The following is a 26,662-nucleotide window of genomic DNA, read 5'->3' as shown; positions in this document are numbered from 1 at the left end:
ACATGATTTTTGCTGGATATATTTTTTCCTTAGAAGAAAAAAGTAATATGCCTTTATTCCGTGTCAGCAATGTGTTGTGAAAGAAGCCTAATAGATTACCAATTGTTAGGAGGGAAGCAAGGAATAACAACTAACAGTTTTAAATACCACATAGCAAATCCTGCTAAACTGAGCCAATGTTATACAACATCCTTAGTAGGGTTGAGCGATTATTGGAATATTCGGGTCAGCAGAGCCCGACCTGATTTTCAAAGAATAATTTTGAATCTGCCCATCCCAATTCCGACTCCCATTAAAGTCAATGAGAGTAAAAAAAGTAGTGGTAGTTGTTTCATCTTAAAAGAAAGTGGCTCAATGGTTAGAACTATGGCCTTGAGGTGTTGGGGGTCCTAGGTACAAATACCATAAAAGGTAATATATGGTTGAAGAAATGTTGCTCTTGGACAGATTTAAACCTAGAACTTCAGCACTGCCAAGCAACAGTGCTAACAACTGAGCCACCACACGTCTTCCTTTTCCCTTCTGTAGAGAAAGACTAGATAGAGAAGAAAAAAAAATAACATGAAGAGAACATACAAACTTTACGCAGATGTTTAGCATAGTCAGATGTGAATTTAGAACCCTAGTGCTATAAGGCAACAGTGCTAGTCACTGAGCCACCAAACTTGTTCCTTTTTCCTTGTCCTTTGATCTGGAGGTGTAGGAGAAGGAAAAGGAGAAATTATTTCCTGCCCTCCTTCCATCCTCTGCTGCCCATAGTTTGGACACACGCAGGCTGGATTCTTGGGATTGGTGGCTATTCCAGTAGTCAGACTCCCATCAATGAGCAAGTTATCCCCGATCCCAGTGCTTTCCAACCTATTTACCCTTATGGTGCCTCTTGGAAAAGGTTTAAATCTTGGAGCACCCCTGGTTTACACACTTGCTGCAGTGTGTAAACCATAAAAATAAGTCCTCCCCACCCTCCAAAGATGGCGGAATTTCGGTTTCTTTTTCCATTTCACTGCACTTAGAATTTTTTAAAACTTTTTCAGTTCATCATATGATACATTAAATAGTAGCATTGAAAAATACAAGCCCTCAGGCATCTACATTAATGGATAAATAAGTTATGTTTTTTTGTTTTTTTAAAACTGCAGAGAAAAACTAAAAAAATAAGGGCCACGTCTTTTAAGGGGTTAAAATAGGTGTATGGATACATGACCGGAACCTTGTTCTTCCTCTTTACAAGTCACTGGTCAGACCACACATGGAATCTTGTGGACCGTTTTGGCATCGGTACTCAAGAAGGACATATCCGCATGTCACATCTAGGAAAGAAGGTTTCTATACCAACACAGAAGGGGTTTCTTTACTGTAAAAGCAGTGAGACTATGGAACTCTGTCTGATAGTGGAGTGTAACAATATTACATGTTCTAGTCCGGCCACCTGCACACAAACTCACTTGCATTGCGGAATCCGCACTGCGGTTCCACAGCAAATACCGTCCATAGCATTCTTTGGAAAATCGATTCTTCCTGCACACTTGTGGAACGAAATTGTGATTTCTGCAAGTGGAAGAAAAATTGCAGCATGCTCTATTTTCGTGTGAATTCCGCACGGAAGGCTACCATTGAAGTCCGTGGAAACCGTCCACCCTGTGGCCCTTCCGCAGTTGATATTGCGTAAAGGTCGCGGACTCTGCGTCATCGCCAGCAAGGACATGGGGGGGGATTGAAAACAAATCTGTTCTGCGCATGTCCGATGGCAAACCATGTGGTCAATCCAGACTATAGAATGTGCAGGTACCCGCGGACGCCGGCCGGGCACAGGGTCAGATTCCACTGCGGGCTCCCACGTGCGGAAGCCAACCCGTGAAGTCGGCCTTAACCCCTTAGTGACCAAGCCTGTTTGCGCCTTAATGACCCGGCCAAATTTTGCAAATCTGACACGTGTCACTTTAGCATGGAAAAAGACCAGAAAGGTTTTGCATATCCAAGCGATTCTGACATTGTTTTTTCGCCACATATTGTACTTCATTTAGGTGGGGAAAAAAAGACCGATAGAATTTGTGTTTATTTATTAAAAGCGCCAAAATTGGGAAAATTTTGAAAAAATCGTCATTTTTTTCACATTTCCAACTGCAATATCTCAAATATGTGCAAACATAATATAGAAATTTTTGCTAAGATTTATATTTCCATCCGTTTACTTTATTTTGGGCGCACATTGGAAAAACTTTCGTTTTTTTTTTAACCATTTAGGAGACGTACAAATGTAACATTACTTTTCAGCATTTTGAGGAACACTTTGTTTTCCTACACCAATCCAAGATTGGAAAGGCTCATAGGAGTCAAAATGATAGATACCCCCACAAGTGACCCCATTTTAAAAACTACACCCTTTAACGTATTCACTGAGGGGTGTCATGAGTATTTTAACCCCACAGTTTTTTTTCAGGAGTCAATGCAATTTAGAAGAGAAAAACAAAAATTTAATATTTTTGCAAATATGTCATTTTAAAGACAGGACTTTTTTCTATAGTACACATGAAAATTAGGATTTGCACCCCAGAATGGATACCCCTGTTTGTCCCTTGCTCAGAAACATACCCATTGTGGCCCTAATCTTACGTTTGGATGCACAATGGGGCCCAAAATGAAAGGAGCAACCGGTGGCTTTCGGAACAGAAATTTTGCTTGAAGGAGATTTAGGCCCCATTGCCCACTTGTAGAGCCATTGAGTGACCAAAACTATGGAGAACACCCACAAGTGACCCCATTTTGAAAAGTAGACCCCTTAACGAATTTATCTAGGGGTACGATGACTTTTTTGACTTCACAGTTTTTGAATGAATCTAAGCCAAGCCGAAGGAAAAAAATTACGATTTTCATTTTTTTGGTAATTCTGTCATTTCAAAAGCAGTCTTTTTTGTACAGCACATATATGAATGAAGACTTGCACCCCAAAATGGATACCCCTGTTTGTCCTGTGCTCAGAAACATACCCATTGTGGCCCTAGTATTACGTCTATATGCACAATGGGGCCCAAAATGAAAGGAGCAACCGGTGGCTTTCGGAACAGAAATTTTGCTTGAAGGAGATTTAGTCCCCATTGCCCACTTGTAGAGCCATTGAGTGACCAAAACGATGGCGAACCCCCACAAGTGACCCTATTTTGAAAAGTAGACCCCCTAACGAATTTATCCAGGGGTATGATGACTTTTTTGACTTCACAGTTTTTGAATGAATCTAAGCCAAGCAGAAGGAAAAAAATTATGATTTTCCTTTTTTGGCAATTGTGTCAATTTAAAAACAGTTTTTTTTGGAAAGTGTACATAGGAATGAAGACGTTCACCCCAAAATGGATACCCCCGTTTGTCCCGTGTTCAGAAACATACCCATTGTGGCCCTAATCTACTTAAAGGAAACATAGCTAGGCCTATAATGGAAGGAGCACCCGTTGGATTTCAGGGTACAACGGAATAAATTCCAGTCCCCATTGCCCACATGTAGAGCCATTGAGCGTCCAAAACGATAGAGAACCCCCACAAATGACCCCATTTTAAAAACTAGACCCCTTAACAAATTCATCTAGGGGTGTACTGCATATTTTGACCCCAAAGTATTTGAATGAATCTAAGCAAAGCAAAAGGAAAAAATTACGATTTTCATTTGTTTGGCAATTTTGTCAATTGAAAAACAGTTTTTTTTTGTACAGTGTACATAGGCATGAAGACTTTCACCCCAAAATGGATACCCCTGTTTGTCCCGTGTTCAGAAACATACCCATTGTGGCCCTAATCTACTTACAGGACACATGGCTAGGCCCATAATGGAGGGAATGCCCGCTGGATTTCAGGGCAGAACTGAATAAATTCCAGGCCCCATTGCCCACTTATACGGAAAAAAATTTGACTTCCTAAAAATAATCCCCCCCCCCCGCCATCCCCATTTTTTGGCATTCCCTAAATATTAGATAAAGGTGGTAATATAAACTGCGTTTTATGTCCGAAGACAGGGGTAATTACGAAGGCTGGTTGGGTTGGGCACATGGGGCAAGAAAACCGGGTATCCCCCCCCCCCTTCCTCTCATGTATTTTGGGGGGTATTTCGTAACCTCAGCGGCGGGGATGGGGTGTAGAAAGTGGCGCTGTGAGGCTTTGTAATCTTGCTGCGGTGCAGCGGTCTCACGGAAAAGGCGCTCAACAAGCTGCTCCTGGAACTGCAGGAAGACGAACGTTCCCGGGGCTTCTTGTAAATTACGGATTACAGGTAGCGGTCTGAATAACGCTGGGCTCACGGGTCTGAATAACGCCGGGCTCACGTAGCCGTAGGCGGAATCCGCTTGCCGAGGCCCGCAGCGGATTCCAGCTGTGAGCCCGGCTGTGACCCTGCGTACGGTTGCGTAATGTACTGCGCATAACTGCCTACTCACACAGGCGGTTTTTTGTTTGCATTTCCCGCGCCATCGCTTAGAGATGACCCGGGTACCCGCAGCCCGTACACAATGTGTTTGCATATGGGGTGCGAGTATATCCGCGGTCATAGAGCACAAAGGGCTCTAGGTCGCAGATATCCGCGGTAAAATATAGCATGCCGTGTTCTGTTTCTGCGAGTGGATTACGTAATTCCTACCCGCTAATTGGGGGGGAATTGTGTAATCCAATGCATGCGATTGATCCGTAGATTACCGCTGATCAAGCGCATGCAGAACCCGTAATTCCTCTCCGGTCATGTCTGACCGGCCTAATGTTAGATCACTACTTTATCACGTGACCGGGGACCGCTCAACGAGGCCACCGGTCACTGCTCCAAGCACTCAGCGACCGTTGGTCGCTGGGAGCAAGGAGATTTAAAATTTCCTGGGCTTCCCGGCCCCTACGAATGTGTCCGGCATTTTGCCGGCGGGCGCATGCGCAGCAGCCGGAAGGGTCCATGGAGGATAATCGCATCTGGATTCAAATGCGGAAGCCTCCGAGAAGATGTTTCATCTCCCCCAACCGATTGCATCGGTGAGGGGAAATGAAACTGACACTTTTTAAAGAACTTTTACGTGATCGCCATTATGCATTGGATAACGGCGATCACGTGACCAGTAACCGCATACCGCTGCTCCCCGTGACATCTCCAGGCTCTTGGCTACCTTTGGTAGCCAGCAGCAGGGAGATTTTATATTTCTTGGGCAATATTTCACTTTTGCGCATGCGTCCGCCATCATGCTGACGGGCGCATTCGCAGAAGCTGGGGTAAGGTCCACGGATCAACATCCCACCAGGGAACAAATCCGGGACCTTGGGTACGTAATTTCATCCCCCCTTACGGATACGATCCGTAAGGGGAGATGAAACTTTAACTTTTTAAACTTGTTTTTCCTTTTTTTTAATTTTTTTTTAACTTTATATGATCACCGTTATCCATCCATATGACTGGAAACCGCATACAGCGGTCCCCAGTCATATCTCCCTGCACTCGGCTATCTGTGATAAGCCGGGTGCAGGGAGATTTTGAATTTGCCGGGCTCGCCGGCTTCTGCGCATGCGCGCCGCATCGGCACATCGCAGAAGCCAGCGGGGGGTCCCGACACCGGCCGGAGGACATCGGCGGACCTGAGGTGAGTATTTTCACCTTCCCTCATGGATCCGATCCATGAGGGGAGGTGAAACTTTTCTTTTTTTTCACTTTTTTTCACTTTTCCGCGATCGTCGTTATTCATTGGATAACGACGATCGCGGTACCGGGGACCGCTCACCACGGTCCCCGCTGACGACATCTGCCTCCTGGCTACCTACAGGAGCCGGGAGCCAGGAGATTTTAAGTCTCCCGCGCCGCCGGGCCTTCTGCGCATGCGGCTGACGTAATGCCGCCTGGCGCGCATGCGCAGAGGGACGGCTCCGGCGCCCGGAGCATCGGGACAGTGGGGAGTCGTGCGGCGAACCTCAGTGAGTAATTTCAGCTGCTCCGATGGATCCGATCCATCGGAGCAGCTGAATCTTTAACTTTTATTGCACTTTTATTTACTTTTTTGCGATCGGCGCTATCCATTGCATAGCGCCGATCGCAATGCCAGGCGGGGGTCCGAACAGCCCGGGATGACAGCTCCATGCTGTCAGCTACCTGCGGACACCGACAGCATGGAGCTGTCGCGTCACAGCCCGAGGGGCATTATTCTCTGCAGGACACATGTTTTTACGTCCTCAGAGAATAAAGCCCACTTCGGGAGGACGTAAAAAGGCTATGGCCCGGTCGTTAAGGGGTTAATGTTATAGTAACTGATTAACTCAGAAGGGTTGTTGATCCAGGGATTATTCTGATTGCCAGACTTGGAGTCAGGAAGGCATTTCCCTAAAATGAGGAAAATTGGCTTCTACTTCATTGTGGTTTTTTTTTTGCCTTTCTCTGGATCAACGTGTGCGTGTGCGCATGTAATAGGCTGAACTGGATGGACACAAATCTTTTTTTTTTTTTTTAGCCTAAAATATTATGTTACTATGTAACCCTCAAACCTCACTCTCCTTCCCAGCCATATACGTTGGCCAAAACCTCTCTCTCCCTCCAGAGAGGTTTGAGCTTACTCTTACATCTGCTTTTGTGTAAGTTTGTGGACATCTATCATGCACGTGTATCTTTCTGAGTGGGAGTACTGTTCTCTGGTGTGGCAGCGGTCAAGCCAGCACGATGAAGAGGTGGGCGATGCAGCCTGAGACACCGGCTGTGACACTTGAGTTGAGAATCACCAGCCTGTGCTATGTAGTGTGGACAACTGTAGGAGCAAATGTAATATTTGATTCTACAGTTATCATATTGGTAAATAACTACGGTATACTTTTAACAGTAATAAAAAAAAAAAATCTTTATTTTAATTGTTCACCTAGGCCTGGGCTTCTCATCACCATGCAAGCATTTTCAGAAGATGATCGACTCCTCTGGATGGAAGTACTAGGTGGAAAAGAATCAGTAAGACAATAAAATATTTCTCATCTTGATACATTTTCTATATTGCTTTTACCCCATAATGACAAAGTAAAAACAGAATTTTTAGAAGTCTTCGTACATTTTTAAAAACTAACATTTTGCATTGACATAAGTATTTATATCCTTCGGTATGACACTTGAAATTTAGCTTTGGGGCTGGTAATTTATCTTGATCATCTTTGAGATGCTCCTATACCTTGATTGGCGTTACCTGTGATAAATTCAGTTGATCAGACATAATTTTAAAATACACACCCGTCTATATAAGGTCTCACAGCTAATTATGCATATCAGAACCAAAGCCAAGCTATGGGGGATAAAGAACTGCCTGTAGAGCTCACAGATAGGATTGCATGGAGGAACGGATCTGAAGAAAGGTGCAAAAAATAAATCCTGCACGGATGGTTCCTAAGAGCACAACGGCCTCCATAAATCCTAACTGGAAGACGTTTGAAACCACTAGGACTCTTCCTCGTGCTGGCTAACCCACCAAAATAGGTAATGAGGGGGTGGAAGAGCTTTGGTAAGGGAGGTAACCAGGAATCCAGTGGTCACTGTGGCTGAGCTCCAAAGATGCTGTATGCAAAATGGGAAACGTCCAGAAGGTCAACCATCACCACAGCTCTCCACCAATCTGGAATTTATGATAACCCACCTGACGTTTGCCAAAAATTACCTAAAGGACTCTCGGACTGTGTAAAACAAGATTCTCTGGTCTGATAAAACCAAAATTGAACTTTTTTGCCTCAATTCTAAATGTTATGTCCAGGAAAAAAAAAATCAGGCACTGACCATCACCGCCCGATACCATCCCTACAGTGAAACATGGTGGTGGTAGCATTGTGTTGTGGGAGTGTTTGTTAGCGGCTGGGACAGGGAGGCTGGTCAGGGTTAATGGAAAGCTGATTGGAGCAAAGTACAGAGATATTCTTAATGAAAACTTGATGCAGAGCACAAGGGAACGGAGACTGGACAGAAGGTTTATCCTCCAACAAGACAATGGCCCTAAGCACACAACCAACACAACACAGGGGGGCTTAGGGACAACTTGGTGAGTGTCCTTGTGTGACTCAGCCAGAGCCCAGACTTGAATCTAATTGAACATCTCTGGAGAGACCTTAAGATGCCTAGCCCACCTGACAGAGCTTTAGAGGATCTGCAGAGAAGAATGGTAGAAAATACCCAAATCCAGGTGCGCAAATGTTGTGGCATTGTACCAGAAAAGATTAGAGGCTGTATTATCTTTCAAAGGTGCTTCAATTAAGTACATAGTACAGGGTTTGAATACTTATGTCAATGCAAGATGTAGTTGTTCGTTAAATAAATAAAAAAAAAAAAGTACAGAGATTATAATATTCTGTTTTCACTTTATGGGGTATTGAGTGCAGAATGATGGGGAAAAACGTGAAATCTTTTTTTTTTTTTTTTTTTTTTTTTTGTATTTTGCACAAGCCTACAACATGACTATGCATCACAGAAATGTAGGCCAAAAGGACCCCTGAGATTTCTTTCATCTTTATTGATGACACCCAGATAAGTTTAAGTTTTTGTCTGGAGCTTTACCTTTTCCCATGGAAATGTTCATTTTTCCAGCTTTTTCCCATTTCATTCACTGTAAGAGAGCTGTAAAATCACACCTGGTGACTGCAGAATGGACCGAGTTTTGAGACTGCCAACCGCCTGCAAACTCTTCCACATTATTAGCGGATTGGTGAGAGTCCACTGCCCGAAACCTCCACCAAACTGCAGTTGATGCTCTAAGGCATGCAGTGGATAGGTAATAAATAGCTTTGGATAGGAAAACCACTTCTAATAAAGACTACCTAGGAAGTTGCTTACTTGTGCATTTACATAGCAAACAAAAGAAAATTGGTACAAAGCTGTCCCCAACTTTTAAAGTACACGTCTGCTTATGCTGAGATTTCCATGTGACATTTATAATTCTGTTAGTTGTGTCTCATAAATAACCGTGAATGCTGACAAAGTGACAGTTTGTAGTCTGTTGCTAAGGAGCAAGTGAATTTGAAATGTCATGCAGGAAATCTGCAGAAATGCAACTAACTTCTAAAATTGTGTACCATGACATGTACCACATTCCCACTCAAGGCCTAAAGCATAGAGATGTGTTTTGCAGAGATTTTCCAAAAATGAGATATAATTAAAAGTTACATTTCTGAAAGGTAGTATTTTGCTCATGGCATGAACCCAAAAATCCTATTCTGCAATTGAAATAAGCTTTTTTTTTCTTCTTCTTGTTGCAGGCTTAGATATAATATATTCCCTAAATATTTTTGAAAGGGTGTAGAGTTTTGGTTGTATAATACAGATCACCAGGGCTGCACTCCAGTTTCAAGTATATAATAATTGATTTGGATGGTGGTCAGATTGTATGTGGCTCAGGTCTTCATTCCATTCCCATTGTTATTTGGTGTATGCTACCGATGGGTTTTTCTTTACCTTGACTCTTAATGTGATGTGATATCACGTGTGCCGTAATAGCTGAAGGATATGCCTGAATCTCTATACTAATTTTAAGCCTCAGTATTTCTTATTTTAGCTATGCAATCGTATCATTTTCTTGCAGAATTTGTCAAACTGATTTTTAAGCTTTTTTTAAATTTGTTTGCAGAGATCTCTGAGCCTTAGCAGATGTACGACGAGAACAGAGGGAGGTGAGTACAACTAGGCACGTTTTTTACAATAGAAATATATTTTATTTTCTATTGCATTTTGACCTTCCTCCCTACATTTATTTAACTTAAATGTATTTCTTAATGATTGGAATCAAGAGCCATGAGTCTTAGCCAATAGGTTGGCACATCGCACTTCACAACTAGCAAACATGATAAACTAGACAAAACTAAGAAAATGAGGTTCATTTGTCAAATTAACCAGGCTGCAGAGGGCAGTAACCTCAACATATGGAGCCACAATTTAAAGGGGCAGTTTCACGCTTAATATTAAAGGGGGTTGTCCCACGAAATACTTATTCCCTATCTGCAGGATAGAGAATACCTGTTTTATCAGTGGCGGTCCAACCACTGGGTTTCCCAAAGGTCCCCATATAAATGGAGTGGTAATGCACTATCGCTTCATTCATCTCAATGGATGTGATTTAGATAGCCAAGAGCTTAAACTTGCCTGTCTCCAGCAGTCTTCTAGAAAAGAATGGAGCGGCAGTGTGTGACCACTGCTCCACTTAGGTGCTTTTGGGACCCGTGCTGTGATCGTGGAGGGTTCCAGTGATCAGGCTTCCACTGATAAATTAGTCCTGCAATTTTTGTTTTCAATCAGATTATTTTTATTGAGATTATAAGTTTTGTAGAATTCACTTTTAATTCTTATCTATTTATACATACATAAACATAGTATACATATTATTTCCCCAGCCAAACAATACATTTAAACATAACTATACATAAATAAATCGGATCCTCCCCCTGCCCCGTCCTTAACAAAACCTATTAAACGTACAAAAGAAACATTAAAGACTAATTTACCTCCACTTTCTTGCCTCTGTTTCATCTCCTTTACTTCCCATCAATATTGACTACCATTGACTACTTCCTCAAACTTAAAGAATCCCTTTTTTGATATATCCCCTTCTCCAAAGATATAACCTCCTTTAACCTTATATCAAAATTTCCCATGGTCTGGGTGGACAGGCTGCATCCAATGGGTTATACTACAAGCCAAAAGCCGACCCTCAGCTTCCCCTTCATCAAGAGACGTCCGCTTCATAAAAAGATGCTTTTTTTTGCAATACCTCTCACATGTTCCATAAGACAGGACTGTGCCTCTTTCCAATTACTCTCTGCCTGATTAGTGGGATAATGTATATACGCTTGCTCTGCTTTTTTCGAGTAACTGACTACTCGGGCGAAAAGATTCGGGGGGGGGGGGGCGTGGTGGAGCGGGGGTAGCAGTGGGGAATGGGAAAGCTCTCTCTCCCTCCCCCCACTCCCCTCTGCAACCCCTTGCTTACCCCTGGCGCCCCCCGAATCTTTTCGCCCGAGTAGTCAGCTACTCGAAAAAAGTGCTGTTCGATTGCGAAATTGCCCTAAACGAGTATGTTCGCTCATCTCTACTGCTGATACTAAGCTCCCATAGAGATGAATGGAGCCACATCTGCGATAAAATGGAGAATTCTGCAATTTATTATCCACGCGTGGCATCCGCAAATCATTTAAAATCAAATCCGCAGTTGTTAAATGAAGTGCGGATGCCCCATGCGTGTCTATGGGCAGCCTGAACTGCGGATCTCCCACATCAAATCTGCCTGCGTACATCGCATCTAAAAGGAATATTTTTATGAATTGGTACACTTACTCCATGTGAATAACTTGAGTACACAGAGAATGAAAAGAGTGGGGCCAAGAGGAATGGTGAAGCAAGTGTATATTCTCTCCTGTTAAATGAGTCTTCAATAGACAAACAATAGCTGGTTGAAATTGCTGAATAGATGAAAAACCGTATATCTTTCAGACTTCTTCCCCATACCCTGCACATTCAATGAACTTATATTAACCACCTGAACCATGGCAAATAATACTTATTGTCATGTCTCTTACCCATATACATAATTGGAATTCTGGTTGCATGACATATTGGAGAAGGAGGAAGAGAAAATTATGAAAAAAACAAGGAAAACACACCCAACCCTAAACACACATACCTCATATCCCTCAGGGTATTAGTCACCTAGACTTAATGGTAATGGGCAAAAACCCAATATTGCAGTAAGATCACTACAAACTGAGGAGCACACCTAGGAACCTCCTACCCATCCGCCAAATCTAATTTCAAGCAGCGATATAATCCATCATTAGACAGACTACTTATTACTATTATATAAATATTATTCATGTGTATCAATCCAGCAGGATATAACACTGCATCAGGCTGCTGCAACCCCCCCTTGCCTTCTCGTAACGTCCTGAAACTGCATCCATTTTTTCTGTATGTCTAGTGAATAAAGAGCGCTATACGATGGCCATCCAGAATTATCTCTTTCATCTGTCTTGCTCTCTTTAAAATAGTGCAATAGCACCTGTCCTGCAAAGTTACATAATGACTGCAATGTAAAAACGGAAACGTGTACCTGTACAGGCTGAAAGTGATAGAAAACTGGCAGATTGAAAATCTTTTGTGGCCGCCATGTGCTTGCCATGCATCATCTGGGCCCCTACTTATGCAGTGCTTGACCACACATCCAGCAGTTCAAACAAGGAAGAAAGCAAATGCAGCATCATTTCAGGATTGTTATGTGCTTCAGTAAATACAAAATAGCAGCAGTTGCATGATACTGACCTTTAATTTGAGGCAGTCACCCCTCCTATACCTACACACCTTTGGGTTAGGGCACACCGTGGCGTTTTGGAGGGTACTCTTATTTCTTTAAGGGGTTTTCTTTTTTGGATTGCTGGATCCTATAGGCGGTGAGTCAAGCTGCTGACGGCATATGCTATGCTATGTGGATTACTGCACTGCCCTGTGTGTCTTCCATGGTGTATGACCACACATACCGTCACTCTTCAATACATTCCATCACAGAATATCTTAACTCTTGCTTTAAATTTCCACATCCCAGTTCACTAAAGGCAGCATTAATAGATATGCAATAGATGCACCTTTTGGGTGCCTTATGCATTACTCGCTCTTACAGTGTCTATTCATTTTATTGCGGTGGAAGATATAGAATTTACACTTCTACAAATGTGCCTAAATACCCAAAATGTAAAACTGATCTTATACATACACACGAGTAAAATCAGCAGAAATGACATTTTTAAATCTTGTGTTTATTGTAATTTTTTTCCCCAACTTGGTACCAGATTACTTTGTTTCTGTTCTAGGTGCCCAGCTAGACCAACACGGATTTGCTGTTGTGAAAAATTGTATCCATGCCATTGAATCAAGGGGTAATGTATTTCATTAAGAACATTTATATAGTATAGTGATATGAGTAAGCATTTTCTATCTTCCATTTAACTTGCCTTCTGGTACACCATCATTGCCTAAAAGGAATGTTCACGGCATTGCTGTAAAATAAACCGTATTACACAGTGCCAATTCTACAAAATATACTAATGCATCGTAATTGTACAAAGCGCTAGGATCCAGATTTATATCTGCACTGCCAGACTGAAAGCAGTCCGTTGTCACAATGAAGTCCAGTTATGTCATGTAGTTGTATGGAACAATACAGGGGTAGCCCCTCAGTACCCGTTAACCCCTTAGTACCAAAGCCTGTTTGCGCTTTAATGACTAAGCACATTTTTCAGTTCTTTTTATCGTCTCATTCCTAGAGCCATAACTTTTTGAATCCAAAGTGGATTGGGGAAAAAAAATTCTGCCATTGATTTGTGGATTTAATTTTTACAGCGTTACGCATGCAGAATAAATCATGTGATAATATTTTCTGGGTCAGCATGATTCAGGCGGTACAAATTTTATACAGTTTTGTGTTGTATTTTTTTACTATTTTCATACCCTAAAACACCTTTTTGTTTAAAGATTTGTTTTTGTATTGCTGCTTCCCAAGAGCCACAAGGTTTTATTTTTCCATCGATGCATCTCTGTCAGAGCTTGTTTTTTGTGGGACGAGCGCTGGTCTTTATTTATCCCATACAACCTATGACAGATGTGGCGCTGTTTCTGGAAAAAAACATCAGACACTTTTTTTTTTTTTCTATTAGCCCTGGGCAAACCCTTTTTAATAGCTTCCAGAGCTGCAGTAAGAATGCACTTTTCAGAAGCTTGGATGTGTAGAACGAAGTACATTGTACAGCTGAAGTTGGCTAATAACAAAATAACAGTTTCCACAGAACCTGATAAATCCTTCAGCTAGTCATCAATAAAATGCTCTCTCACTTGTGTTAAAATTAGATACTTTTTGGATACAGCTTATCAGTCTTTATTCGTTTCTGCAGTTATTCTATTAACAGCCTTATAGCTCTGCTCTTAAATTAGTGCTAAGTTAACCTTGAGGGCCTTTTAGAGGGGCAGAGTACTCAATCTGATATACAGCTGCTGATCAACAGATCAACATGCATGTTAATTGGCATTTGTTTCATTTTATTTAAAACGGGCCAAAAGTTGGCTCCTGAAGACAAACGATCACTAGTAAATCATTCATCCCCGTAGACCGGCTGGAACTAGACTGCCGATCAGTCAGCATTCTATGCTCTGAAGCTGAGCAACCAGCTAATTGTTGGCCCCTTGAGATGGCCCAATTGTTGGGTGAACAAGCGTTTGGTGGAAGGTTGGAGACCAATAATGAGCCTGTGTTAAAGGACCTTTAGTCTGCTAGAATGGCCTATTCATTTCTTGTTTTATTTCTCATAATGCTACAGCTCTCTGCCTATGTCCCTCCCCATTGCTCTGTTACCTAAATCCCAATCCTCCTAAAATCTAGGAAGAAAGTTGAGTTTCCATTACAGCAAGCATAAAAGATAATATAAGCTATAAGCAACAATATCACTAATAGGAAAAAATGATCGGTTAATTGGAGTGGAATCTCTAGACAATAAAACAATACCTATATCAGTGAAGAGGAACTTGCAGATCTTCACCAGAAATATAAGAAACAAACTCCTTTTTGGAGCTAGTTTACCTTGCTATATATCCATGACCGCTACCTGATCTTCATTTTCTCCTTGCTAGTTTAGTTAATATATACCGTATATACCGGCGTATAAGACGACTTTTGAACCCCCAAAAATCTGCTCTGAAGTTGGGGGTCGTCTTATACGCCGGTAATACAAAAAAAAGAAAGTGTCAAAGAAAAAAAAATCATTACTCACCTCCCCTGGCGTTCTGCGGCGCTGCTGCAGGTTGTCGCTCCCTCCTGGTCCCCGGCAGAGCATTGCTTTCTGGACGCAGGGCTTGAAATCCCTGCTTCCAGAAAGCTAATACTGTGATTAGCTAACACACACTGTCAGCCAATCACAGCCATTCAATGACATCATTGAATGGCTGTGATTGGCTGAAGGCGCACGTGTGTTAGATAATCACAGCCATTCAATGATGTCATTGAATGGCTGAGATTGGCTGAAGGCACGTGTGTTTTAGCCAATCACAGCTTTCAATGATGTCATTAAATGGCTGTGATTGGCTGACGGAGTGTGTTAGCTAATCACAGTATTAGCTTTGTGGAGGCGGGGATTTCAAGCCCTGCGTCCAGAAAGCAATGCTCTGCCAGGGACCAGGAGGGAGCGACAGCCTGCAGCAGGGCCGCAGAACGCCGGGGGAGGTGAGTAATGATTTTTTTTTTTTTTGCTCCGCTGTATATCCCGGCGTATAAGGTGACAGTTGGGGGGTCGTCTTGATTACATTTGATTACATTTTCAACTACCGTATATTCCGGCGTATAAGGCGACGGGGCATATAAGACGACCCCCCAACTGTCACCTTATACGCTGGGAATACAGCGGAGCAAAAAAAATAAAAAATCATTACTCACATCCCCCGGCGTTCTGCGGCGCTGCTGCAGGCTGTCGCTCCCTCCTGGTCCCCGGCAGAGCATTGCTTTCTGGACGCGGGGCTTGAAATCCCCGCCTCCAGAATGCTAATACTGTGTTAGCTAACACACGCCGTCAGCCAATCTCAGCCATTCAATGACATATATATACACAACACTCAGTGTAACAGAACTACAGGGTAAGTTTGGGTGAGCAAAGTCTTTACACAGATGGAGATGGTTGTGAATTTGTTCAGTCATCTGCCCATGTGAAGGCGTCACCAATCACGCAAGAAATGAACACAATCTCATTTGTTGGGCGATTGCATCTTTTGTGCAGCACCAAAAATCCCTTGTCGTTGCCGGCTCATCTCTTTGTATAACTAGTGATGTGCTGCAGACAGCAGTGGAACTGTGGGTGCCCTAACAATCATTTAGGTACATACAGTACTCCTGATTTTTAGCTACATGGAGATGAACAAGCACTGATTGACTAGTAAAAACATCAGTTGTCACTTGAAAGAAAATATGCAAATGTAAAAAGACCTTGAGGGTTGTCCTACTCTAAATGATTGATTTGACCTATGCTACTGCAGACCCCTTTAACCCTTTCCAATCCACTGTCTGACGTCTTCCTACATTCTGATTGAAGCTTGTACAGCTCCAGTGTCAGAAGACGTCCAACAGGGTATTCTTAGCATCTATTAGTAGCCACTTCGCTGTCGGATCCTCTCTGGCGCACACACGCACTGGCTTTAGCCAGCAGATGGCACTATTGTATAACAGCAAAAAGAGAAAGCCTTTTAGGAAACCCCAAATTCAAAATTGGATTGGAAAGGGGTAAGGCAATCTGAGCCTCTGACTTCATCAGAAATGAGACTGGTGTAGATTTCAGATTCCAATACTCTATAGTGAACATTGGAAGTGTGCTGAATTATGGGAAATGATAAATAGTAGATAAGCTCTACCTGAAGAGTAATTTTTTTAATACAAAATCTTTACATAGGATGCACATGAGCCTGCAGAAAATCACCAGCGTGTTTTTTTTCGAAGTATCCCCCTTTGTTTGCAGAATGCAGTTTTAACTTCCATTACTAATAGGCAGTTTGAAAACTGTTTACTATTGCGCAGTGGAGAGCCAGCTGTGAAAGTAAGCAGTTTTTGTATTATAGGTGAATAGAAGTAACGTTATTAGTTTTATTTCAGAAGGAGAAATAAAATACAGTCCCAGTTTGGAGATAATCTAATTTGCCTTAGGAACACTAGACTACTTGTTTTCATAACATGACATATTGCAGGAACAAAGCCTATAATTATTTATGCAACTATGTTATTGTTGATTGCCGCTCCTAAAAACATTAACGGAAACAGCAGTTATTTTTGAGTATAAAAACATATCTGTGCACTCCTCCCCCACAATCACTTGCACAAATTGCAGTCTAGTCTAGTGCATAAAGCATTATGCATCTCTCTTGTGTGTCTTGAAAGGAAATGCTGTTTCAAGCCTCTTATTTTGCAGTATTTCTACTCCCTCAGGGTATATCATTAATTTACATTTGTCACAGATGGATATATTGCATAACAAATGTTTTTATCCAGTATTCACAAGCTTACAATAGCAGCAAAATAAAATACCCCTGGAGAATTTCAGGACAGAACTGTGATATAATCTGTGAAATAGTATGAAAATATAAGGAGCTCAATGCCAAACACAAATAGTACAAGAAAATGTAATCTCTGCCTTATGACATAATAAACAAGTAATTCCCAGGTGCCAGCCTAGGACCAATGCAGTGCTTGGGTATTGGGTCAGATGAGCATAAAAGCCGATAGATACGGCCTTATACTGTGGGTTTTAGAATCTCATTTATTAGTACGATGTCTGTGGAGTCTCGCTAGTTCTTCTTATGTATTGGGAAGCGTGTTTAAACTGACCATTGTGTGCCAACAATATCACTACAGATTCTTATCCACGGGAAGTAAAGAATGAAGTTCCTACTGAACAACTGCAAGCTGAGATCTTGTAAACCATGAGGGATTGATATGGAAAATGTATTGCAGAATCGTTTAGCTTTTTCAATTTACCATAAATAACCCTTCTTAACTGAAGCTGTAAATACCCATTTAAATTGCACAAGTTTTATATAAAAATTTCAGTTCAAGACCGTAATAGGATATTAAGTAGCGTACAATGTACATTCAGTATTCCCATCAAGGGTTATTGATGACGTAACGACCCTTTTCATTTTATAATGTAAAAGATAATTTATTGTGGAAAACGGAACACTTGAAGGGAGGCTCTAGTACCCTGTTGTATCACCTCTAGCTTGGATACAAGATGTGATACAGGCAGGCATGGAGGCTCTAGTACCCTGTTGTATCACCTCTAGCTTGGATACAAGATGTGATATGAGCGGGCATGGAGGCTCTAGCTTAGATGCAAGATGTGATACGGTTGGGCTATGAGACATATAGATTCTGTAAGGTATCCTGCACCATATCAGTCCACATTTGCTGTAACTGAGACTATAGATCGTGCAAACTCATAGGCTGTTCAAGATGGTGCCCTAGATGGTGCTGCACGTGTTCTATGGGTGATAAATCTGGTGACTGGACAGCCATGGAAGTGTGACAGTGTTGGGGAGACATTCCTGTGACACCCTTGGAATGTACAGCCGAGCATTTTTGTGCTAGAAAATGCCTCTTGGGAGCCGCCATGAGAGGAACACATGTGGCTGCAGGATGTCCTGAACATATCGCTGAGCTGTTATTGTCCCTCGTACCACTACTAGGGGGAACATACTGTTGGTATTTTGGGTCTGCGAGGGCACCATCAGCACTGGGACCCGGGTACCGCTCCACAGCAAAGGCAGGATTGAGGTACTCACCCCTAGGTGTCCAGACATAAACACTTCAGTGGTCTGTACCCAAACTAAACCTGGATTTGTCACTGTAGACAACCTGGTTTCACTGCATAGCAGTCCAGTTTCGTTTACAACACCACTTCAAAGGACACATTGGTGTGTGCGTGTGAAAGACCATACACGTCATGGGCACCATGAGACCATAAGTCCTTCAGCCTAGGGCCTGGAAATGGTTCAGACAGACACAGAGGCCTGGAATGAGGGTATCATCTAGTCTCTGGATGGTGGACAACAAAACACTTGGAGCTGCTCACACGTAGTGGTCTGTGGAAAGTGTCCTGTGCTCAGTCGCCTTGTGTTCATGCCTTGGATACAAGATGTGATATGAGCGGCATGGAGGCTGTAGCTTGGATGCAAGATGTGATACGGGTGAGATTGGAGACCTACAGGTTCCGTATGGTATCCTGCAGCATATCAGTCCACATTTGCTGTAACTGAGACTCTAGATCGTGCAAACTCATAGGCTGTTCAAGATGGTGCCATACGTGTTCTATGGGTGATAAATCTGGTGACTGGGCAGCCATGGAAGTGTGACAGTGTTGGGGAGACATTCCTGTGACATCCTTGCAATGTGCAGCCGAGCATTTTTGTGCTAGAAAATGCCTCTTGGGAGCCGCCATGAGAGGAACACATGTGGCTGCAGGTGTCCTGAACATATCGCTGAGCTGTTATTGTCCATCGTACCACTACTAGGGGGAATATACTGTTGGTGTTTTGGGTCTGCGAGGCCACCATCAGCACTGGGGACCGTGTACCGCTCCACAGCAAAGGCAGAATTGAGGCGCTCACCCCTAGGTCTCCAGACTTAAACACTTCAGTGGTCTGTACCCAAACTAAACCTGGATTTGTCGCTGTAGACAACTTGGTTCCACTGCATAGTAGTCCAGTTTCGTTTACAACACCACTTCAAAGGACACATTTGTGGGTGCGTGTGAAACCCCATACACGTTATGGGCACCATGAGACCAAAAGTCCTTCAGCCTAGGGCCTGGAAATGGTTCAGACAGACACAGAGACCTGTAATGAGGGTATCATCCAGTCTCTGGATGGTAGACAGCAAAAACTTGCAGCTTCTCACACGTAGTGGTCTGTGGAAAGTATCCTGAACTGTCGTCTTGTGTTCATGCCCTCACGGATCCACTGGTCTCAACACCTCCTAATAATTTGGTCAGAACAACCCAGTTGGTTGACAGTTCATCAATATGACCTTCCAGCTACTCGTATTCCGATAATGTGCCCCCTCTCAAACCCAGTTAATTGGGCGAAATCTCTTTGTTTGCGTCATAAAGGCATGTCTTGTAGTTTAAAAGCTCTACACAAACAGAAAAAGAGGTCACTGCACACAAGTAGCATTTTCTGTAGTAAATCATGTGGTTGTTTACCCAAATGATCCCTCAGCCCATAGGAGGCTCTGAAACGGGATGTCATCAGTGACCGACTGTAAAAACAGGCCAGGGGGTTTAATTCAGAATCCCATGTGACGTGTTTACAGGATGTCATTGAGGCCATAATATCAGGTGATGACAAAGGTCGCATGATGTGGCGCCAGAGCACCGAAATTGCGCTCCAGTGCCACGGTGAGTATTTTACAAATTTATTAGCTTGATTTTCACTTCCGGGAGGGGAATAATGACGACATGACACTACGGTATGTAACTGCTAAAGCTATTCAACTGGCTAAAAGGAGCTGGTGATTGGCTGCATTGGTCACATGGCCCTTTTGTCAATGACATCATCGCCAGCTCCCTGCACTCAGAAGTGAAGACCAGCAGGGATCGGGAGGCAGCAAAACAGCAGCTGTAGAGGAATGTGAAAGAGGAGGATGTCTTCTGTTTTAATAGCGTAAGCTGAGTTTATTTTTTGCTAAATTAATCTGGCCCTGGATACCCCCTTTAAAGTCTGGAGGGCCTCATTTTGTGGTATAAAGCACCTGTGTTTAGTCTGATAGCAACAAAATTGCCTGTACTAAGATTAAGGTAATATGGTTTTGTTGTATAATCTGGTTTGCTCTTTCTTTCTTGTAGGTATTAATGACCAAGGATTGTACAGGGTTGTGGGGGTGAGTTCAAAGGTCCAGAGACTACTGAGTTTGTTAATGGGTATGCCACCATTTTAATAATTTTTTACAATCGTTAAGTAGTTTAATTCTTCACACTGAACTTGTCAATTTTTCTATTAGAACTTATATTTTATTTTTATTTATATCTAATATGAAAATTGTGTTAGGAGATGCAAGGCTAAAGACTTACACTGCTAGATTCTCTTCCATTAACCCTTTCCAATCCAATTTGTATCCTGGTTTTCCTAGGGGGCTTACTCTTTTTCTGCCATTATACAATGGCGCTATATGCTGGCTAAAGCCAGTACTGCATGAGGTGACATGTTGGATAGGCTCCGACAGCAGAGAGGCTGGCAATATACAGTAAGAGAACCCTGACGGATGTCTTCCAACATCAGAGCTGTACAGCCTTAAATCATAATGGTTTTAGACATCAGACAGTGGATTGGAAAGGGTTAATGAGTGCCAATTGGCAAAAGAGCAAATTAATTGTTGCTTGTTTACCACTATTTTCATGGCGCAATCCTCCGAGCTGTATGTAATGGAATGAACATTGGTGTATTTAATCAGGCACATACAGTCCCTGCGGGGATGTAGTGATGATCGAAGATGTTTATGCTCCCAGAAAACATACTATCAACCAAAAATGGGGCAATGATCTGAAACAAGTCCAATCATTTGCCCAATTATCAGCCTGTTTAAATGGATCTTAACCCCTTAGTGACAGCCAATACACCTTTTTGCTGACCTGCTAATGGGCAGGTGGTGGCTTGGCTGACTGACAGCCAGGCTCCTGATCTAGCTGCCAGTAGCAGGGAAACTTCAGATCCTCACAGTTTAACCCTTTATCTGTCATAAGCTAAAGAAACTGTAGTATGTAAGCAGATGACAAGGGGAGAGATTCCCTCTATTATCTGTTGGCAGCCCATAGTGTGATTGCAAAGTATCAATGGGTTCTCATGACTCCCAGAAATTTGACAAAGGCCTCCATGTTTGCCATGTAACTCAACCTATTAGCCCCCACCTCCGGCAGAGTCTAATTGGCTGCTGTCATAGGTTTAGTAGAATGCACTACATAAGTAATGCAGTGTACTGCCCTAGCGACCGAACGATCGCATCTTTAAGTCCCCTTGGTGGACTAAAAACCTGCCTCAAAAAAGTTTTTAATTGACTTTAATTTTAACTGCATTTATAATTCCCAGACAATCAAAATATTTTGTTATTTATCATGCATGATGAATGTCGCAAAAATAATTTTAAAGTAATCCCAGAGTTGCAATTTTTTTTGTTTGCCTGCCAAAAAGTGCGCTAAAAAGCAATCCAGAAGTCATGGGTACCTCAAAATGGTATCAATAAAAGCAACTCTTCCTGCCAAAAACAAGACCTCACGCACCTGTTGCCGAATAATTAAAAATGTGTGGATTTTATTGTGGATTCAGACGACCGTATATCGGCTGGGTTTTCACGCTCAGCCGATATACGGAGTCTCTCTGCAGGGGGAGGAGGCTGGAAGAGCCAGGAGCAGTGCTCTGAGCTCCCGCCCCCTCTCTGCCTCCTCTCCACCCCCCTGCACTATTTTCAATGAGGAGAGCCGGGATGGGGCGGAGCTAATTCCTGGGACTTAGCCCCACCCCTGTTCTACCTCCTCTCATTGAAAATAGTGCAGAGGGGTGGAGAGGAGGCAGGGAGGGGGCGGGAGCTCAGAGCACTGCTCTCGACTCTTTCAACCTCCTCCCCCTGCAGAGAGAGACGCTGTATATCGGCCGGCGTGAATACCCAGCCAATATACGGTCGTTTGAATGCACCCTTAGAATGCAGCAATGCAGATTAAATTGGTTTTCTTTAAAAACGTGGTTTTATTGTCCAAAAGTAGTTAAAAAATTTTTTTTACTCCTATATAAACTTGGTTAAGGCAGTAATCAAGTACTGATCCAGATAAAAAAGTTATGTTTTGTTTTTTTAACCAAATAGTGATCACTGTGAAAACAAAACTCAAAAACTGAGGTGGAATTTATGGGGAGTTTTCTCCCCACCCCAAAAATGTAATAAAAGTTATACAATGCAATATGTGTACCCCAGAATGGTGCCATTAAAAAATAAAACTTGTCCCCCCCAAAAAACAAGCCCTCATACAGCTATGTCAATGCATTATGGCTCTTTCAATGCAATGATGTAAGTTGCTTGGTCCTTAAGGCAAAAAATAGGTTTGTCACTGAGCGGTTAATATTTGCAGTTACCATGTATAAAGTTTCCAGCTAAAACCAAACATGACCATGTCTCACTAGACATTAGGGCAGCAGCCAAAGTTTGATAATTAGTTATTTAATTGCAGAGATATTGACAATTGTTGGATCAGCTGCAACATCATTCCTTTCAGAAGTGACCTTTGCATTATCTCCTCAGTTGGATGATAAATTGTCACTTTCCTATTACATAAAAGTAGAGACGGAGCGACAGGTTATCGTTAACTGCCAAGAAAAAAAGTGTCAGTCAATATGGAAAACAAACAAAAAAGAAAAAAAAAAGGTAGGGGGGGGGGGGGTGTTGGTACCGTGTTAGCCAGCAGAGCAAAATGTGATTGTTCTTAGTAGGAGAAACCAAGTAATCTTGTAGATATGATACCTTTTAATGCCCAACAAAAAATACATGATGTTATAGCGAGCTTTCAGGCCTCATAAGGTCCTTCCTCAGGCATAATGGAAGAAATCTAAAGACTTATTTACTTTATTTACTATAACACATGATCTCATGGGAGGGCACGAACATGGACTGAACGAAAACAAATGCACCTATCACTTTTAAGGAAAAGGAACCTTCTTACCAAACTTTGGCTGCTACTCTGTGTTTGTTTATTGATATGTAGCCATGTTTTAAATCCTTTCTTATGAGATCCCAGGCATTGTGTGTTTATAAGGCAAATACACCTTTGCAGAGAGAGATACGGATGCAGAGATTGTCAGTGTAGCAGAGCTGAGCGTGTTATTTGGCACAAGTCATTGATGATTTCATAACCGTTTTCCATAAGATTTTAATTTAAAAAAAAGTTGCTTTAACTCTCAGGGTTATCAAAATTCAAAAAAGAAAGCCGTAAACATTGCGGCGTTCTACCTATGGTATGTCCTGAGCTGTTTCGTCAGCGTAGGTCTGACTTTGAGGGATTCATTGGTATTCCGAGAGGCTTGTTGCAAGCAGGCTGTGCTCCAGGTCCATGCGTGCTCCATCTGTGCTGATAACACAGTGTTCTTTGGCACGGGAGACTGGAGGAAACCAGAGAGCGAATTCATTTCATTACCCTGGACATTATGAGAATGACAAATTGTTTGTATATCACACGCTGCAATCAATTCAATGCTGCATCTAAGAGTCCTCCTGTAATTGTTATAAACACTCACTTGACTCGTAATGATGAAACATCAACATTAGACCTTGTATGTTATTAATGGCCATCAACGGGACTTTGACTAATACTACTACTTTCTGCCCTTTATTTCTTAGCTTCAAATGAAAAAAAAAAGTTATATACCAAATGCATCTTTCCCCAAAAAAATAAAAAATTTATTGATGACTTCACTTGGGTTTATTCTTGTACGGTTTAGTCTATAGTACAGTATAATTAGCTGAGCTGCATCTTGTCATTGTACATTGTATCAGAACATGCAGCAGTTGTGTATCTAAAAATCTGTATATCATTGATTGTATACGGAAAGAAATATTACCAATTTGTAATACCCTATTTCCTCGAAAATAAGACCTACCCTGAAAATTAGCCCTATCCAGATTTTTTGGGTAGGGCATGAAATATAAGCCCTACCCTGAAAATAAGCCTTAGCTGCTGTCCGGAGCTCTGCCGTGCGTCCTGCAGTTCTCGTTAACCCACAGAAGATCACTTCCTGGTTACGGGATTCATAAATCCCACCGCTAGGAAGCGATTGTTCTGATTGGCTAAGCAGCGCTCGAGAACCAAACCATGCAGCGCTCGATGAACCAATGCGATGGCTGTAATTGGTTCATCGAGCTGCATTGATTGGCTGAGGAGCGGTCGAAGACCCAATCACAGCCATCGAGTTGTAGAGGAGGGATTTAAGGAATTGGCCTATCAATGCCGCGGCTCAGCGTGTCAGAGCTCCATAGAGCAGCGGGAGGGACCTGGACCCAGCCTGCTAGGTAAGTATAATAATTAGAGATGAGCGAACGTGCTCGTTTAGGGCAATTACTGGATCGAGCATCGCTTTTTTTAAGTAACTGCCTACTCGGGTGAATGAAATGAGGTACAACCATAAAATTGTACAGCCAACTAATTCTTACAAGACACTGCCACTAACTGAGCCGTAGTTAAAAACTGTGCGCCGTGGCAAGGTCTCTTGGTAGGTGCCGCTGCAGGAAATGCCTTTTAGACTGTGTTCACATTGGCATGGAAATCTTGTACAAACATGAACCCCATTCTTTTGGATGTCTTTATACACATTAGCGATGTTCTTCTGCATGGCACCGCGCGCCGATGATATGCAAGATAGAAATCGCTAAATGTTCTGTGAGAGCTCACGTCGCAGCCCCTTTGTTTTCAATGGGAGCGATGGGAGAACTCCACGATCTCCTTCATCCCCGCAGTGATGCGAGGCCGTTTTCACATGAAGACCCCTCTCATCCATGGGGCTTTCACATGGATGGCGAGAGCGATATTGGGGCTTCATTCATGGCCCAATATTGCCCACACCAGTGAAGGCAGCCATAAGCTGTATTTATGTGCGCAATTGTCCTTCGTGTGTTCTGTCCAATTGTAAGGTGGACAGAACTCGGACAGGAAAAACTGATTTCAGGGAAGGAATTGATTTTAATTGGTTAATACACATGAGCAATTATTCTCTTGGACTATGTCCTATTCTTCTGTGATTCTGCTGCAAGTATTGGGAGCGTTAAAAAAGCATTGCATTTGCATGCAATGTGATATACATGCAAGGGCAATGCATTTTTCAAGCATTTTAATGTTGAACCACATGCGTTTTTTTTCATGCACAATAAAAAACATGCGGAAATCTGATGAAAGCTGTACGGTTTTTCTCAAAAATGCATCATACATGCTGGAAAATTGCAGATGAAATGGTCAGATTTTCACTGATCGCACTCGCCAATGTAAATACAGCTTTACTTGCATCTTCCATGCACACATTGATATTCCATACTGCTGCATGCTTGTATTGTACAGCTAAAGCAGGAGTTGCTTCCTATATGTGTGCACAGTAAGCATCTTGTGACTCCTGAACCGAACACAACAGAGGCGTAGTAGTAAATATGGGAATACTAATGAGCAGCATCCCCAGGAAAAGTGAGTGCATGCTACACTAAGTCTATACTGGCATGCTTATAGATAACTGTGAAACCCATTTGTAAGGAAGTATGATACAGTTAGCAAACATTCAAAAATAACTCCTTTATTGATTAACCATACATTCAAAGTAAAGGCCCATTTAGGCACGATTATCACTCAAAATTCGCTCAAAAGCCATCTTTTGAGCGATAATCATTGGGTGTAAATGTGCCCATCTTTCACTTTTCTGCCAAACAACAGATCTCAGTTTGGCATAAAATCCATTGGTCAGCAGAACAGCTGATAAGAAGAACCGCGCGCTGTGTTCTAACTGGGGAGTGCTGATTACATTGTCTCAGCTGTCAGCCCTGTGGCAGAACAAAGGGAATGTATTCAGAGAACAGCAGGTGTTCTGTTCTTTGAATACAGCTCCTGGCAGCTTACACACTACTAATTGGTACTAATAGGCATTAGTTTATGCAAAATAATCACTCAACAGCAATTTTTTGAGCGATCATCTTTGTGTCTAAATGCACCTTTACTCTGGGAATAAATAACGGCACCTTTTAAACTAGTTTCTGCTTTTATTAAAGTTACATTTATTCTAAATACATCTGCATGAGCAAAGGGCTCATTTCACCAATTTTTCATATTGAATTAGAAAATTTGCATTGTTTTTAGAATTCCTCTCACCCCAAAAACACGAATCCCAATATTATGTATTAAATACTCTACCCAAGATTACTTGGGTGCAGCGTTTTACAGTTTCTCATTGCTTATTTATTGTATATATTAAATATTGCATATTTAATAAGTACTTGGGACTGAAGGTTTTAATAAAGTTAATATAAATTAATTGTGACTGGTAAAATGCACCGTAGTTTATATGCATTTGTGTTATCAAACATGGGTTGTCTGCTCTATCTACTGAATGTGTTTTTTTGTTTTTTTTAATAAA

General features: G+C 42.2%; 1 protein-coding gene across 2 annotated transcripts in view; it reads left to right on the top strand.

The window, feature by feature from the left end:
* Positions 1–26,662, top strand: part of ARHGAP10 (Rho GTPase activating protein 10) — a 227,108-nt gene that overhangs the window by 79,137 nt on the left and 121,309 nt on the right. For both annotated transcript variants that reach the window (XM_066573663.1, XM_066573664.1), the window contains exons 11-14: positions 6,856–6,937; positions 9,585–9,627; positions 12,811–12,876; positions 20,365–20,439. In XM_066573663.1, the coding sequence (XP_066429760.1) occupies positions 6,856–6,937; positions 9,585–9,627; positions 12,811–12,876; positions 20,365–20,439 (266 nt within the window). The remainder of the gene's footprint in view (positions 1–6,855; positions 6,938–9,584; positions 9,628–12,810; positions 12,877–20,364; positions 20,440–26,662) is intronic.

Source organism: Eleutherodactylus coqui, chromosome 7 (genome assembly GCF_035609145.1).
Source record: "Eleutherodactylus coqui strain aEleCoq1 chromosome 7, aEleCoq1.hap1, whole genome shotgun sequence".
Lineage (NCBI taxonomy): Eukaryota > Metazoa > Chordata > Amphibia > Anura > Eleutherodactylidae > Eleutherodactylus > Eleutherodactylus coqui.
This window is presented reverse-complemented; position numbering and strand designations above follow the sequence as displayed.